The sequence below is a fragment of the Phascolarctos cinereus genome, unplaced genomic scaffold (assembly GCF_003287225.1).
Source record: "Phascolarctos cinereus isolate Bilbo 61053 unplaced genomic scaffold, phaCin_HiC Scaffold_726;HRSCAF=1367, whole genome shotgun sequence".
Taxonomy (NCBI): domain Eukaryota; kingdom Metazoa; phylum Chordata; class Mammalia; order Diprotodontia; family Phascolarctidae; genus Phascolarctos; species Phascolarctos cinereus.
Window position 1 is genome coordinate 423,361,200 of NW_027556098.1, and position 17,108 is coordinate 423,378,307.

The 17,108-nt window shown below is 42.1% G+C and overlaps 1 protein-coding gene across 1 annotated transcript in view; it reads right to left on the reverse strand.

The window, feature by feature from the left end:
- LOC110197804 (uncharacterized) overlaps positions 1-17,108 on the reverse strand; it is a 52,425-nt gene that overhangs the window by 16,339 nt on the left and 18,978 nt on the right. Inside the window, 4 exon segments of the mRNA XM_078146281.1 lie at positions 467-484; positions 486-615; positions 4,107-4,279; positions 16,906-17,108. Coding sequence (XP_078002407.1) covers positions 467-484; positions 486-615; positions 4,107-4,279; positions 16,906-17,108 — 524 coding nt within the window.

Genomic DNA, 17,108 nt, shown 5'->3' on the forward strand with positions numbered 1-17,108 from the left:
CAGACAAGACTCAGAAAGGAAGGGGTGTTTCTTGACCTACAGTGGCTACAGGGGAGAGCCTGGCCACAAAAAACAGAGGAGGGGGGAGAACTTGTGTGTATGGGGAGGGGGCTAGGCAGGCAAGAAGAGAGCAAAGCCAGGAGGCCTAGGATAGGGACTAGCGAGTGAAGTGGTCACCCTTGTCTGTCACTCCTAATGAGGGGGAACCTAAAAAACAGAAAGGGCAGCAATAGGGGGTGGGGTGAGCGATTAGTTCTCAAGATAAAAAAGTGCCACTGGTACACTTCAAAACAGAGAAGAAGAGAGCAAGGCAGTGTGGTTACTACTGAATTCAGTTTTATATCAATTTTCGTAAAGAAATGATCCATGGGTAAGAGAAATGCCAGCCTCAATGACAATTTTCTGTGTCTATGGAAATGGCCACATGGGCTGATGTTGGTCGGGTCTGTGGATGGACCACACTCACCTGGGCTGGGGGTCTCTGGGGTCCCGGGGGCCATTCCCTCTGGTTCTGGGCTCCCTGCTTGGGCCAGGCCTCGCAGGCTGAGCTGGGAAGGAACAAGGATGCCTGAGGGGCAGACGTCTTTCCCTTCTCTTCCTAGGCAGGAGGCTGACCTACAGGGATTAGGAGAGTGAAGTCTCAGAGGAGTTAGAAAAGCCATGGCCCTGTGCTCAGGGCACAGCCTCCAACCAACAGGGGAGGTTGCAGCAGGCAAGGTTGGGGTAGTAAAAGAAGGTCTGAAAAGGAAGACTACTTACCATGCCCACTTATTCCTTCCTTTCTGTCCCACTACCCTCCCCATCCTTATACAGAAGGGGATTGGGATCCCAGATGGGACAAGACCAATCGGAGCCTCCATAACTCCTAAATCAGAGCTCTCCCTTCATCTGACACTATGGGTGAGATATGAAAGTCACTTAATGGCAAACTAATGGTAAAGGCGGGAATAGCTCCCCAGGACCTTTGGGTTGTGATGTGAAGCCGGGACAAGTAGCAGGGCTAAGGAGGCCTGCTCCTGGCATTCTTTTTTTTTTTTAAGGCAATTGGGGGTTAAGTGATTTGCCCAAGGTTACACAGCTAGTAAGTGTCAAGTGTTTGGTCTGAGGCCAGATTTGACCTCAGGCCCTCCTGACTTCAGGGCCAGTGCTCTACCACTGCACCACCTAGCCGCCCCTGCCCCTGGCATTCTTGAAGGACACTCACCAAGAGGTCAGATGGGGAAGATGAGGCCCAGTGGAAAGGGCAGCCCAGCACAAGCAGGTGGCAGTGAGGGATGCTCACTTAGACCTACCTGGGATCTACACCTACAGAGCTGGCTTCCAGAAGGCAGAGAGATCTCAGCCCTCGTGGAAGGCAGAGCAATCTCTACTCCAATGAAAAAGGCAGAGATATCAGCTCCAAGGCCCTCTGTTTTGAGCCTGCCTGCTCTGCCTGTGTCTTCCCAGACTAGGGATAGGAAACAGGTCCTCACGTGTGGCCCTCTGACTGAATCCAAATTTCACAGAACAAATCCCCTTAATAAAAGGATTTGTTCTGTAAAACTTGGACTCGGTCAAGGACCTGGAAGGCCATGTGTGGCTTTGAGGTTGCAGGTTCCCCACCCCTGTCCAAGAGCCCCACTCTGCCCTGCCTCTGAGGCCCCCAAAACAGACATTTCCTCCAGCGGCCCCCAGTCCCAGGATTTCAGGACACTGCCCTCCCTCATCTGCAATGCCAATGTCACTGGAATGACCCCTCTTCTGTCCTCGACTTCTCCCAGGCTTCCAAACTCCACCCCAGGGCTTGACTTCCATGTCCGGTGCCCTCTGTGAGTTCCCCCTCCTGTATCCCTCACCCCCATTCCCCTCTGTGCCTTCAGCATTCAGTGACTCTGGCCTCCCTGCTCTTCCTCACAGGTGGCTCTCCATCTTCACTAGCTCCTCTCCCCCCTCCCCCCCCCCCCCCGTTCCCCCTCGTCTCTGCCTCAGGGTTTCACCAGTATCCTTCATGTCTCAATCAAAATCCCATCTTCTGCCAGAAGCCTATCTTGGTCCACCTTCTCTGAGTTACTGAAATTTACCTTATACATATTCCGTGTGTAGGAAAGAAACACATATTAAATACCTACTATGTGCTGGGCACAAGTGCTTCACAAAAATGACCTCATCTGACCCTAAGAACAACAAAAGACTCTAATCAGATAAAGAAATGTAGGAGTCCACCAGGACTGAAGTGGAACACTTGTGGGTGGTAGCAAGATCAAGGGCATGAACTTGTGTCTGAGCAGCTTTGGTGAAGCGGAGAAGGTCATGGGAAGGGAGGGGAACATGGACCCAGCAAGGTAGCATGCTAGAGGGAACATCTCTATGTACACTGAGGTGCAGAGACAGACCCTGGGCCTGGCACTGAAGTAACCGAGAAAGAAAGGAGAATACCACCGAGGTTAGCAGATGACCGCTACCTCAAATGGGACTGGGGGAAAAACAGGGCCTAAATGAAACTCCCAGGAGGAAAGGCTACTGGGTAATGGTGGTGGCAGGAGAATCTGGAAAAGGGCGACAAGCTGGTGTTGGGGAAATGTGATGACGTTTCTTTTGTGCCCAAGATCAGAGCTAGTGACAAGGTGTGTGTTCACACGCATCCCAGGCTGCCTCCTGACTATGCTAATGGCAGCTGCTTCTCCCACTGGTGGCTTCTGACCTGAGCATCCACTCTGGGGAAGGGCCCAGCCCAGCTGTCCCTCATTCCCCAGACAGGCCACCAGGCCCTTACAAGGGCTCTTCCTTGTCTTCCCCTTTTCACCTGTCCTTCCAGGTGTTCTCACTCTTCTCCCCTTCCCTCCCACACTTTAGAAGGTATGTTCCTTGAGGAGACAGGGGGTCACTAGATGACAGTGGATAAAGTGCCAGGCCTGGAGTGAGGAAAACTCATCTTCCTGAGTTCAAGCCTGGCTTCAGACCTCACTAGTGATGTGACCCTGGGCAAGTCAGTTCACCCAGTTTGCCTCAACTTCCTTATGTGTAAAATGAGCTGCAGAGGATATGGCAAACCACTCCAGTATTTTTGCCAAGAATGCCCCAGATGGGGTCACAGAGAGTTGGACACGGCTGAAAAACAACTGAAAAGCCAAAGTGAGGAGATACTATACTTCTTGCTGCTGGCATATGCAGCACCAGTGCTTAGCACAGCCAGTGGCACACAGTAAGCACTTAATAAATGCTCACTGACTGACGTCAAAGTCAGTCCCCACATTGTGCTGGTTCATTTGGAAAGTGGCAGCAATGGAAAACGTCCCAGTATTTCTCTGCAAGGACAAAGCCTCTCCCCCAGGGTCACGAGGAGGGGGGGGCCCTCATGATGTCATCCTGAGCGCTCCCTCCCGCACCCAGCCTGCAGTGGGGGTTCTGGGGAGCTCCTCCCCCGGCTTTTGATCCCCATGGGCCACACTGGACAAGCCTGAGGCCCAGGGCCCAAGCTCTCCCTGCCTCCAGCAGGCCTTCAGGGCCCTGAGGCACCCACGACAACACCCCCACGCGTGGGGCTTCTCCCCTCCTCCCCTTACAGTAAAGGAAGCTTGGGCTCCGGGGGGGGGGGTTGGTATGGTTTTTTTGGCTGGGGAGGCGGTCCCCAAGGAGTGGTGTCCCCCCCAAAGGCCGGCCCTGCCCCTCCTCCCAAGCGCATGGGGCAGCCTGGGGAGGGGAAAAGAACACGCAAAACTAGGGGCTCCCCCGGCCACGCCGGGACCCCAGCAGCCCTTTCCCCACCGAGGCACGTGCAATCACACAATTAGCTGCACACGTTCACCGGTCCCTCCCTCATTATAGCGCGCACGCACACACACACACACACGTGCAAACACACAATTCAGACACGCGGTTACAAGGACACACCAGCCCCTCCCCTCTGTCACATCCCCTGCACACTCGCACTGGTCCCAGACCCTCCCTCTCTTGCACACGCACAAACTTCTGGGGACGCAGCCACACTAACCGAACTGGGTCCTAGAGTGTGCGTGTGGGGGGGGAGGTGGTACGTAAGGAGAGAGGTGGGGCATCCCCACAACGCTAGGAGCCGGGTGCGCCTGCGCACTGACTTCCTCCTTCCCGCCCTCACTTCCCCCACTCACCCAGCGCGACTCAAGAACAAGGAGCGCAGCCAACCTTCTGGTTCCTTGATAAAGCTGCGCCTGCGCACCACGAGATTCCCAGCATGCCCTGGGGTTCGGCAACTGCCGCTGGAGGAGGGGCGGAGACGGGACGTGACGTCACATCGCAGGCATTCTGGAACATCAATGGCTGCCTAGCCCGGACCCCTGTCAGTACTATCAGAACACTGGTGGGGGTGGGGTGTGTGTGATGTCATTCTCCGCCCTGCCTGAGGTTGGGGGCGTTCTCCCCCCACCCTCTTTTCTGCTTCCGGGTCTGGGCAGTCCCCCTTTAGACTGTAGGGTCTGGAGGGCGGGGCCCGTCCTTCTGCACACAGTAGGCACCTAATGTGTGCTTACTGCTCCAGTGATCCCCAAAGGACCCTGAGAAGTGGGGCTGTTACCATCCCATTCTTACAGAGAAGGAGACTGAGGCAAAGGCTAACAGCTGACGGATTGAAGGCACAGGATCAGTTCTTTCATTCTGGGCCCTTTGGAAAACACTCCAACCACCCTTTTGGGGGAGCAGGGAGACTCCCCCCCAAGGAGGGGGAACCTCTCCCTAGTTAGAGGGGGTCTGGTGACTCAGGGGATGGAGTCGGGGACTGGAACCGGGAAGGTCTGAGACACTTAGGACCTGGGTGACCCTGGGCAAGTCACTTAACCTATATTTGCTTCGGTTTCCTCAATTGTCATATAAAGATAATAAACACCTCCTACCCCCAACCCCCAGGTTGTGAAGAGTGTCCATAGCAGACAATGGGGAAAACCAACCTGACTCCATTTTGTCTCACGGTAATTCTTGGCCTCATAACCCGATGCCTCTCGCAGGGGCCCTGAATGTCTCCTTCAGAACCTCCCCCAGCCCCATATTACAAAGGAAAACTCCGAGGGCTTGGAAGAGTTCCAGGAACTCACCTCCTTCGTTTTATCCTACTAAATCCAGCAAGGACCAGGAGGTTAATAATAACTGACCAATAAAGATACCACTTTCTTTGTTGTTCAGTCTTTTGATCCTGACTGACCCTTCCTGACTCCATTTGGAGTTTTCTTGGCAAAGGTACTAGAGTGCTTCGCCATTTCCTTCTCCAGCTCATTTTATAGTTGAGGAAACGAGTCAAATAGGGATAAGTGACTTGCTTGGGTCACACAGCTAGTAAGTGTTGGAGGCCAAATTTGGACTCAGGCCTTTGTAGTTCTTGATCTGTCCAGTGCACCATCTTTAAATGATGGAAGCATCTTCTTTCTTTCTCTCTGTCTCTGTCTCTGTCTCTGTATGTGTCTCTCTCTCCTGTCTTCCCTTTCTTCCTTCACAGATACCATAAGACCAGCCCCAACCCCCTTTTCAGTTTTCTTACACATTAATTCCCTGTACCCACTCTCTCTGACCCAGGGACACTGGCCTCCTGACTGATGCGTCACCACACTCTCCATCCCTGACCCTGTGCCTTCCCAATGGCTGTCTCTCATGCTTGGAATACCCTCTCCCCTCACTTGGGCCTCCTGGCTTCCTTCATGTCTCAGCTAAAATCTCACCTTCTGAAAACAAGGTTTTCCTGGTCCCTGAAACTGCTCCAGCCTTGCCTTTCTGGGGCCTCCCATCTACAATGTATAGAGGTTGTCTGAACACAGTTGCTTACATCTCCCACCTTAAATGAGTTTGTTTTATTTCTCAGGTGGACACTTTGTATCCATAGAACAGTGCCTGACACAGAGTAGCTACAGTAATCCCTTCCACATGGCAGGGGTTAGGGACACAGGCCCCACCCCCACCCAGTGATCTGAAAAAACTGAGTAAAATTTTGTGGCCTTCCCTTTGTACCAGTGAAGTCTGAATGTTTTCTTTTTCTTTTACATTGTATTTACAATACCTCACTGTAAAAGTAGGGTTGAGTATTTGGTCATAGGCTATATGCAAGTCAATGTTAAGTAAAAATTACTAGCCTTTGTGTATCATCTGCAGGCTTTCACATTCTTTTCGCTAAATTTAACTTTTTACTTATTTTAACTTCAAAAAAATAAATTATGTATATTTATGGTATTAAAATATAAAATATGTTGATATTATATAATACTATACATATATTTTATGCATTTCTGAGTTTCTAAACTTTTCCTGTGTCATCTGCTGGCCTTCCCTTCTGTGGCTTCTGCAAAACTCCCCAAAAATTCTCATTTGATTTCTTTTGCCTACCCACAATATATGGAAACCTTGCTGGGGAAAGTCATATATGGTAGGGATAACTAATTCCTAGGTTTGTCTTGGCAGATAGACTCCCAAGTATTTATATTGTCTACAGTCATTTTAAATGGAATTTCTCTTTCTATCTCTTGCTCCTTGGCTTTGTTGGTAGTATATAGAAATATTGATGATTTATATGGGTATGTTTTATATTCTGCCACTTTGCGGAAGTAGTGAATTATTTAAACTAGTTTTTTAGTTGATTCTCTAGGATTCTCTAAGTATACTATCATATCATGTGCAAAGAGTGATAACTGTTCCTTCTTTGCCTATTCTAATGCCTTCAATTTCTTTTTCTTCTCTTATTGCTAAAGCTAACATTTCCAGTACAATATTGAATAACAGTGGTGATAATGGATATCCTTGTTTCACCCCCGATCTTACTGGAAATTTTTCTAGTCTGTCCCCATTACATATTATGCTTGCTGAAGGTTTTAGATAGATGCTATTTATTATTTTAAGGAAGACTCCATTTATACCTATGCTTTCTAGTGTTTTTAATAGGAATGGGTGTTGTATTTTGTCAAAAGCTTTTTCTGCATCTATTGAGATGATCATGTGGTTTCTGTTGGTTTTGGTGTTGATATGCTCAATTATGCTGATAGTTTTCCTAATATTGAACCAACCCTGCATTCCTGGTATAAATCCTACCTGGTCATAGTGTATTATTCTTGTGATAAGTTGCTGTAATCTGTTTGCTAATGTTTTGTTTAAAATTTTTGCATCTATATTCATTAGAGAAATTGGTCTATAATTTTCTTTCTCTGTTTTGACTCTTCCTGGTTTAGGTATCAACACCATATTTGTATCATAAAAAGAATTTGGTAAGACTCCTTCTTCACCTATTTTCCCAAATAGTCTATATAGTATTGGAATTAATTGTTCTTTAAATGTTTGATAGAATTCACATGTAAATCCATCTGGCCCTGGAGATTTTTTCCTAGGGAGTTCATCAATGGCTTGTTCAATTTCTTTTTCTGAGATGGGGTTATTTAAGTATTTTACTTCCTCTTCTGTTAATCTGGGCAATTTATATTTTTGTAAATATGTATCCATTTCACTAAGATTGTCAAATTTGTTGGCATATAGTTGGGCAAAATAATTCCTAATTATTGTTTTAATTTCCTCTTCCTTGGTGGTAGCTTCACCCTTTTCATTCTTGATACTAGTAATTTGGTTTTCTTCTTTCTTTTTTTAATTAAATTAACCAAAGGTTTATCTATTTTATTGTTTTTTTCATAAAACCAGCTCTTAGTTTTATTTATTAGTTCAATAGTTTTCTTAATTTCAATTTTATTAATTTTTCCTTTGGTTTTCAATATTTCTAATTTGTGTTTAGTTGAGGATTTTTAATTTGTTCTTTTTCTAGTTTTTTTAGTTGTATGCCCAATTCATTATCTCCTCTTTTTCTATTTTATTTATGTAAGCATTTAGAGATATAAAACTTCCCCTAAGAACTGCTTTCGCTGCATCCCATAAGTTTTGGTATGTTGTCTCATTATTGTCATTCTCTTGAATGAAATTATTGATTGTTTCTATGATTTGTTGTTTGACCCAATCATTTTTTAGGATTAGATTATTTAGTTTCCAATTATTTTTTAGTCTATCTTTCCATGGCCCTTTATTACATATAATTTTTATTGCATCATGATCTGAAAAGGATGCATTTAATATTTCTGCCTTTCTGCATTGGATTGTGAGGTTTTTATGCCCTAGTACATGGTCAATTTTTGTGTATGTGCCATGTACTGCAAAGAAAAAAGTATATTCCTTTCTATCCCCATTCAGTTTTCTCCAGAGGTCTATCATACCTAACTTTTCTAATGTTCTATTCACCTCCTTAACTTCTTTCTTGTTTTTTTGTGGTTAGATTTATCTAGTGCAGAGAGGGGGAGGTTCAGGTCCCCCACTAGTATAGTTTTGCTGTCTATTTCTTCCTGTAACTCCCTGAACTTCTCCTCTAAGAATTTGGATGCTATACCATTTGGTGCATATATGTTTAGTAATGATATTACTTCATTGTCTATGGTGCCTTTTAGCAGGATGTAGTTTCCTTCCTTATCTCTTTTGATTAGATCTATTTTTGCTTTTGCTTTGTCTGAGATCAGGATTGCTACCCCTGCTTTTTTTACTTCAGCTGAAGCATAATATATTCTGCTCCAGCCTTTTACCTTTACCCTGTATGTGTCACTCTTTTTCAAATGTGTTTCCTGTAAACAACATATTGTAGGATTATGGTTTTTAATCCATTCTGCAATCTTTCTTTTATGGGAGAGTTCATCCCATTCACATTCACAGTTATGATTACTATCTGTGTCTTTTTCTCCATCCTTTTCCCCCTTTTATGCTTTTCTTTCTCCTTTCTCCTTTCCCCCCTAGTGTTTTGCTTTTGACCACGCCTCCTTCAGTCCCTCCTCCCTTTTATTATCCCTTTCCCTTTTCTTCCCCTTTACCTTACTGCTCTTCTTCCCTTCCCTTTTTTCCCCCTCCCTTTTCTTTCCCCTTTTCCCTCCTACTGCCTATAGGGCAAGTTAGATTTCTATACCTAACTGATTATGTTATGCCCTTCTTGAGCCAAATCTGATGAGAGTAAGGTTCAAACAATGCTCACCCCCTCCCTTCTTTCCCTCTGCTGTAATAGGATTTTGTGTCTTTTCCTGTAATGTAATTTACCCTTGTCTGCCTCCTCCTTTCTCAGTACATTTTCTAAGATCAGATAATCCACTTATTTGGATCCATTTAACCCACTTGATTAGATTTTTTTTTATCATTACATCAAAGTCAACTAATATCCACCCTCTTTATGTATACTCCTTTAACATGGTGTAATAACAATACAGTTTTCAAGAGTTGCAAGTGTCATCTTCCCTTGTAGGGATGTAAACAGTCCCTTATTAACAACATATTGTATCTTTCTGTCCCATTTACCTTTTTATCCTTCTTGAGTCTGTACTTGAAGATCAAATTTTTTGTTGAGCTCTGGTCTTTTTATCAGGAAAGTTTGGAAGTCCCTATTTTGTTGAATATCCATCTCCTCCCTTGAAAATCTCATTTTTGCTGGGTAGTTGATCCTTGGCTGCATCCAAGCTCCTTTGCCTTATGGAATATCATGTTCCACCCTGTGGTCTTTTAATGTAGAAGCTGCAAGGTCCTGTGTAATCCTGACTGTGGTTCCATGATATTTAAATTGTTTCTTTCTGGCTGCTTGCAGCACCTTCTCTTTCATCTGGTAATTTTGGAATTTTGCTATTATATTTTGGCGTTTCAATTTGGGATCTCTTTCAGGTGGTGACGTGGATTCTTTCTATGGTTATTTTACCTTCTGGTTCTAGGACTTCAGGGCAGTTTTCCTTTATGATTTCCTGAAAGATACTGTCCAGGCTCTTTTTTTCATCATGATTTTCAGGTAGTCCAATAATTTTTAAATTGTCTCTCCTGATCGATTTTCCAGGTCGTTGTTTTACCATGAGGTATTTTACATTTTCATCTATTTTTTCATTTTTTTGTTTCTGTTTGACTGATTCTTGCTCTCTCATAGACATTAGTTTCCATTTGTCCAATTCTAGTTTTTAACAGATTGTTTTCTTCTGTTAGCTTTTGTACTTCCTTCTTCAATTAGCCAATTGTGTTTTTTAGGGACTTGTTTTCTTCAGTGTACTTTTTTTCCAATTGGCCAATTGTATTTTTTAGGGACTCTTCTACCTCTCTCATTTGACTTTAAAATCCTTCTTGAGCTCTTCTAAGAAGGCTTTTTGGGCTTCAGACCAGTTCATATTCCCTTTTGTGTTGCAGATGTGGGTTTGTTGACAATGTTGTCCTCTTCAGAATTTCTGTCTTGATCTTCACTCTTCTCATAATATGAATCTATGGTATTTCTTTTTACTCATGGTGTTTCTTTTATTGAGCTCTCCTGCTGGGGAACAGAGCACTGACCCAAGCTTCTTGTGTTGGGAGCCTAGGTCTTGGTCACTGGCTTTGTGTGCTGGGCCTCTTATGTTGGCAATTGCAGGCTGTAGGTTCTGGCAGCTTATCTGGTGTTGGACTGGAATCAGCAAGGCTGTAACTTTCAGGCAATTCTAGGTTGCCTGCTTTTCCTTTCCTTTAGCTTTCTTCAGCTCCTTTTAGATGGGTACTGCAGGGTGTTTATCTGCCTGGGGCCCCTGGCAGTGCTGCCTCCCTTAGATCTGCTGAGGCACTGGGAGGCTCCTTTGCTGTAGAATGCAAAGTCACTAGGATCTCCTCCTGGTATGCTAAAGTGAGGCTGGGCTACTGCTTTGCTGCTCCCCTTCTTTCTTCTGGTTCAGCTGTTCTAGGGTTTTTCTGGGGTGATATTTTCTGGGTTTTCAGGGGTTGATGGGGGGGTGACAGTGACTACCTTTTTATTCCACCATCTTCTTACTTATTCTTTAAATGTTTGATAGCACTTAGTTGTAAATCCATCAGGTCCTGAGGATTTTTTCTTAGGGAGTTCATTAATGGCCTGCTCAACTTTTCCCCTAATATAGGGTTATTTAAGTATTCTATTTTATCTTCTGTTAATGTGGGCAAATTATATTTTTGTAAACATTCAGCCATTTTGCTTAGATTGTTAGATTTGTTGGCATATAATTGGGCAAAATAGCTTCTAATTCTTTAATTTTCTCTTCACTAGTGGTGAATGCATACACTTCATTTTTTATACTGGTAATTTGGTTATCTTTTTTTTATTTTTTAAATCAAATCAACCAATGTTTATCTATTTTATTGTTGTGGGGTTTTTTTGTATATATAAAACCAGCTTCTAGTTTTACTTATTAGTTCAATGGTTTTCTTGTTTTCAATTTTATTAATTTCTCCTTTGATTTTTAGTATTTTCAATTTGGTGTTTAATTGGGGATTATTCATTTGTTCTTTCTAGGTTTTTTTTTAAAGTTGCACGCCCAATTTATTGATCTGCTCTGTCTCCCTTTTATTGATATAAGAGTTTAGAATTAAAAATTACTCACTAAGTATTGCTTTGACTGTGTCCCATAAATTTTGATATGTTGTCTTATTGTTGTGATTCTCTTCAATGACATTATTGGTTGTTTCTGTGATTTGATCTTTAACCAATTAATTCTTTAGGATTAGATTATTTAATTCAATTTTTAGTCTATGTTTCCATAGCATTTTGTTGAATGTAATCAAATTTTCTGTTCAGCTCTAGTTTTTCATCAGGAATGCTTGAAAGTCCTCTACTTCATTGAATTTCTATTTTTCCCCTAAACAATTACTCTCACTTTTGCTGAGTAGGTGATACTTGGTTGTAATCCTAGCTCCTTTGCCTTCCAAAGTATCATATTTCAAATCATTCAATCCTTTAATGTGAAGCTGCTAAATCCTGTGTAATTTGACTGTGGCTCCACAATATTTGAATTGTTTCTTTCTGGCTGCTCACAATATTTTATTCTTGACCTCGGAGTTATAGAATTTGGCTATAATATTTCTGGGAGTTTTCCTTTGGGGATCTCTTTCAGGAGGTGATCAGTGGATTCTTTCTATTTCTATTTTACCCTCTGGTTCTAGAATATCAAGGCAGTTTTCCTTGATAATTTCTTGAAAGATATTGTCCAGGTTCTTTTTTTTTTTATCATGGCTTTCAGGTGGCCCAATAATTCTTTAGTTATCTCTCCTGGATCTCTTTTCCAGGTCAGTTTTTTTTTCCAATGAAATATTTCACATCTTCTATTTTTTTTTTGATCTTTTGGTTTTGATTGATTCTTGATGACTTATGGAGTCATTGGCTTCCATTTGTTCACTTCTAGTTTTTAAGGAATTATTATCTTCTGTTAGCTTTTGTACCTCTATATCCATTTGGCAAATTCTGCTTTTTAAGGAGTTGTTTTCTTCAGTGAATTTTTGTACATCTTTTTTCCATTTTTTTTGTGCTACCCTTACTACACTGTTGACTCTTTTTTCATGATTCTCTTGTATCACTCATTTTCCCCCTAATGTTTGTTATACCTCTCTTATTTGATTTTTAAAATACCAGGAGTTCTTTTTGGCCCTAACACCAATTCACATTTTTCCATGAGGTTTCACATGTAGACATTTTGACATTGTTGCCCTCTTCTCAGTTTGTGTTTTGATCTTCCCTGTCACTGTAGTAACTTTCTATGGTTAGGTTCTCTTTTTGTTCATTTTTTTTTCTAGCCTATTTTGCAATTTTTAAAGTTGAACCCTGCTCCTAGGGTTGAGGGAGCACTGTCTCAAGCTCTTCTGGCAGGGGGTTGGCCACTTGCCTGCTGCACTGGGGACTTGAAGCCTCACAGGTGGCTTGCTGTGTTATTGGTCTGCTGTGTCAGGGCCATGGGGACTCAGTTGCTGATTTGTGCTAGAGCTCAGGGTTTCCCACTGTCTTGCTGTAGTGTGCCTGGTTGCTGGCTTTCCTGGACACTGCCTGTACTGGATTGTATTCTCCTTTTACCCAAGTGAGACAGACCTTTCCTGCTGATCTTCTAAGTTGTCTTGGGCTGGAAAATTGTTTCACCCCATATTTTTGTTGGTTCTACCACTCTAGAATTTGTTTTGAGATATTACTTTTTAGTTGTTTGAAGGTGAATTTGGGAGAATTCAGTTGAGTTCCTGCCAAATTGGCCCTACCCCCTGAAAAGGTACATTTCTGCTAAAAGGGAAAAGATATTTAAACTGTTTCAAAGACCTTTAGCACAGCCATTTATACCAGTCCAAAGAAAACAGTATCTTCTCTTACTTTTAGAAGGCTGGATCATTTAAAGCAGAAGAAAGTCATCTAATGCCTATGACCTTCTGGTTCAGACCTATCTGGCTCTGCAAGCCCAGCACTGGATTTCTAGGAGATAGTAATCTCTTTCAGCCAAGGGGAGGCCAAAAGAATGAGTCCATGGCACAGCTACCTAGTAAGAGGGGTCACATGGAAAGGAGAAGAGGTGTAAGGGGCCCCATTGGACTCAGCCCTCTCTGGGAGGTCCTCCCACTGCTAAGAGGCCTTCTCTGCCTGAGCTCTGAGACTGTAGGATCATCTCTATCTAATCAAACTCAGGCCAGAACCCCAGGCCCCTGCATTTCTCTCTGCCCTATCCCTGGCCTCTATCAGCTGCGATGTCATGGCCATGAGAATGACCTCTCTTCTGCCCTGGACTTCTAGTACACCAGCCTCTAATCCAGGGCTCAGATTCCACCTGGGCCACTACCCATCGGGCTGGCCACCCCTGAGAACTCTGATTCCCTTATCCCTTCATTATCTCTCTCTCTCCCCTTCATCTACTCCAGGAATTAAACCATCCTTCTCAGCAGAATGACTGCCATGATAAAACTTTGGCAGTAGACTAAAAAGGAATTAGTGGTTCCTGTAATTTGAGGTCCTGGCAGTAAATGGCCCTTGGGAAAACTGAGGTTCTGTATGATAGCTTTTTTAACTGTAAATCCAAACTGGATGAGACTGAGTTTGTGGTCTCACTTAACATCTTATGTGTTCTTCTCTTAGGATAACTGTGATGTTTGATCTTCTTGAGGCAGATCATACTTTAATGCCAAATATACTTAACATTTTCATTAAGGCAATCTGTTTAGAAATTATAAGAATAAGAAGTAAAAGCAATTAGGTCAAAATTACTCTAGATTAGTCTCTAAATCTGATTGATCGAGATTGTAATGTGATCAGTCTAGGGAGGCAATTTGATAGATGGATCAAGTGATTTTCTATGCAAGATAATATGTAAATACCTTCAACCAAATCAATGTCATTTGATTGGCAATAAGTTTTTATTTCAAATTGGTTTTGCCAAAACAAGATTTGTTTTAAATCTGTAATATTGCTTATGTTATGATTATGCTTCTGATTTTTCTTTTATTCTGATTTTTGGAAAACCGTTGTATAAGAAATGTTGTTAATTTGAAAAATGATTCCTAAAGAGTGATTCAATTGTATTCTTAGGAAATTAAGTTGTCTTTTGAGTGCTGTCAAATGATGAATTAAGCTGTTAGAGAATGCAGTTACAATGTACAAAAATTGTTAAATATTTTAATTGGACATATTTTGCTTAAAAATAATAATAACTTACTATTTGGCAAAAGTGCAAAAGACCCTGTAAATTCTCCTTGTCTGGAAGGTTGCTTAGGGATTAACTAGGACCTTTTCTTTTTTTTTTTTTAGTGGGGAGGGCTAGGCAGTGAGGTTAAGTGACTTGCCCAGGGTCGCACAGCTAGTAAGTGACTGAGGCCAGATTTGAGGGACCTTCTCTTTGGACAAGTTCATAAAATCTTATCAGCCCTGGGAAACGAGATGCTGAAAGAAGGTTGCCAATCCTAAAGTGTTCAAGTGCTTTATTAAGTAATTAAGATCTCTAACAGCCAAAGTAGGGTTTGGAGTGTAGGGCTTACAAATTTGTTTATAATATACAGGTTTTTGTGAGAATTTGTCTGGCCAGTGATTATGGAAAATTATAAAATTCCACCTGGAGTAATAGATTTGGCAGTTACATCCTTGATTCAATTCAGTCTCAACAGACTCTAGTCTTGATTCAAAATGGGACCCTGTCCTTGAATACAGTTGATATCATCAGATTTTGAAATGTGTAAAACAAGGTAATGGCTCAGAGATCCTCATGATCTGGGGGCTCAATCAGGTTAATTCAACCAGCCTTTTGTGAAAAATAATTATTTTCTTTTCATATTAGTAACCAATTTTATATACAGGATCCAAAGATGCTCTTTTTGCTTTCTCATTCAAAGTTCAGTTTCTCAAAGACATTTCTGGCCTTGCCCAAAAATTCACCCCACTCAGACCATCTTATCTAGGTGGAATTTCCTTTAAATTTCAGGTGCACTGGGGTTTTTTTGTGTGACAAAAACTGGCCATTTTCTTTTCTGTGATGCTGTGATTTTGTGATCCAAGGGACAGCTGTTGTTTGGTGATGAATTATTTCACTATTCAGAAATGTCTCTTCTTTTGGTTCCTTTAATTTATCTGAGGTGATCTTTCACATCTAAGTCATGAATTCATTAAGAGCTAATCTTGGTCAACAGGGTGAGATGTTAGTCTATATGTTTTCTGCCGGTCTACTTTCCAGTGTTTCCAGCACTTTGTGGGGGTTAATAAGTCCTGGCTCCATAGTGGAGATCTTTGGATTGATTGAATATGTAGTTACTATACTCATTTTCTTTTGTATATTACACACCTGATCAATTCCATTTCTCAAGATCTTTATTTTTAAGTAGGACAAAATACTTTGAATGACTACTGCTTTCTAGTAGTTTCAGATTTGGTCTTGCTAGACCTCCTTCCTAGAATATTAGAAGAGGCTGTGGAAAGAAGCATGAATGTACTTTTGAGGAGAACAAATATTTAGAGTTGGAAGGGACTATAGAAGCTGGAGCCAATCTCATTTTAGAGATGAGTAAGGTAAGGCACAGAGAGGTTGATCCTTGTCCAGAGTTACAGAGCTAGGGAGTACTGAAGTCAGAATTTGAACCTAAAACTTCCAGATTCCAAATCCAGAGTTCTATGCTTTACAAGTATTGTCTTCCTCTACACTGTTCTGAATATCCATTTAAATTAAAAGAAAAGTCTCTAAACTGTCAAGATGTTTAAGCATACTGACCTCATTATGACACTTAGGACCCAAGAAATAATAATCATTTATAAAGCTATCATTTCCATAGTGACTTAAGTCTTGCTCTAATTTTACAAATATTGTCTTATTTGATGTTCACATCAACCTTAGCAGATAGGTACTCTTATTGTTCCCATTTTACAGATGGGGAAACTCAGGCAGGAATAGGTTAAGTGATTTGCTCAGGGTAATACAGTTAGTAAGTTTCATAGACCTCATTTGAACACAGGTCTTGTGGCTTCAAGCACAGCAGTCGGACTACCTAGATGCTTAAAGAAAGCATGACAGAAATATCTCCAACAGATACCAAAATATTTATATGAGGACCTTTTTGTGCCAGCAAACAATAGGAAACAAAGTGAGTACCAATTAATTGGGAATGGCAGAAGAAGGTACAATATAGGAATGCCATGAAATAATGAAAAGTAATGACAAATAGCAGGATTGCAGAGAAAAATTCATTACATTTATAGGACTTTATGCACAATATTCTATCTGGGATTTCTAATGAGGTCTCTCACACTGGGAGGTCAAATGAAATCTGTGCTTCAGCAAAAGACTTTCCCTTGTTAATTAGATCCAAGACTTTTGTCTCGAGTATAATTTCTCCATTGTACAGTCAAATATGAGGTCTAGGTGAAGGAAGCTCTTGCCACAAACACTGCTTCTATAAGCCTTCATTCCAATATGAATATTGTTGTCTACTGATCTCCCTCTTCCGGAGAAAAGCACGTCCCCTTTGAGAACATTCATGTCTTCTCTCACACATTGAATCCTCTGATGTAAAGTAAGAGATGATCTCAGCCTGAAGGCCTTCTGATATAGAATCTACACAGAGCTTCTCCTCAGAATGATTTTTCTGATGTTAAACAAGCTCTGTACTTCATTTCAATGCCTTTCCTCATTCATTACAGTGCTCAGATTTCTATCTAATATGAATCCTCTGATGGAAAATAAGGGATGACTGTTGCCTGTAGGCTTTACAACAATAGTTATGTTTCCAAAATTTCTTTCCAGTGTGTATTCTATCATGTTCAATAAACTTAGAGTGGTAACTAAAGGCTCCAGCACATTCATGACACTTATGAAGTTTCCATGTGCTGTGGATTCTCAGATGTTCAGCAAGACTAC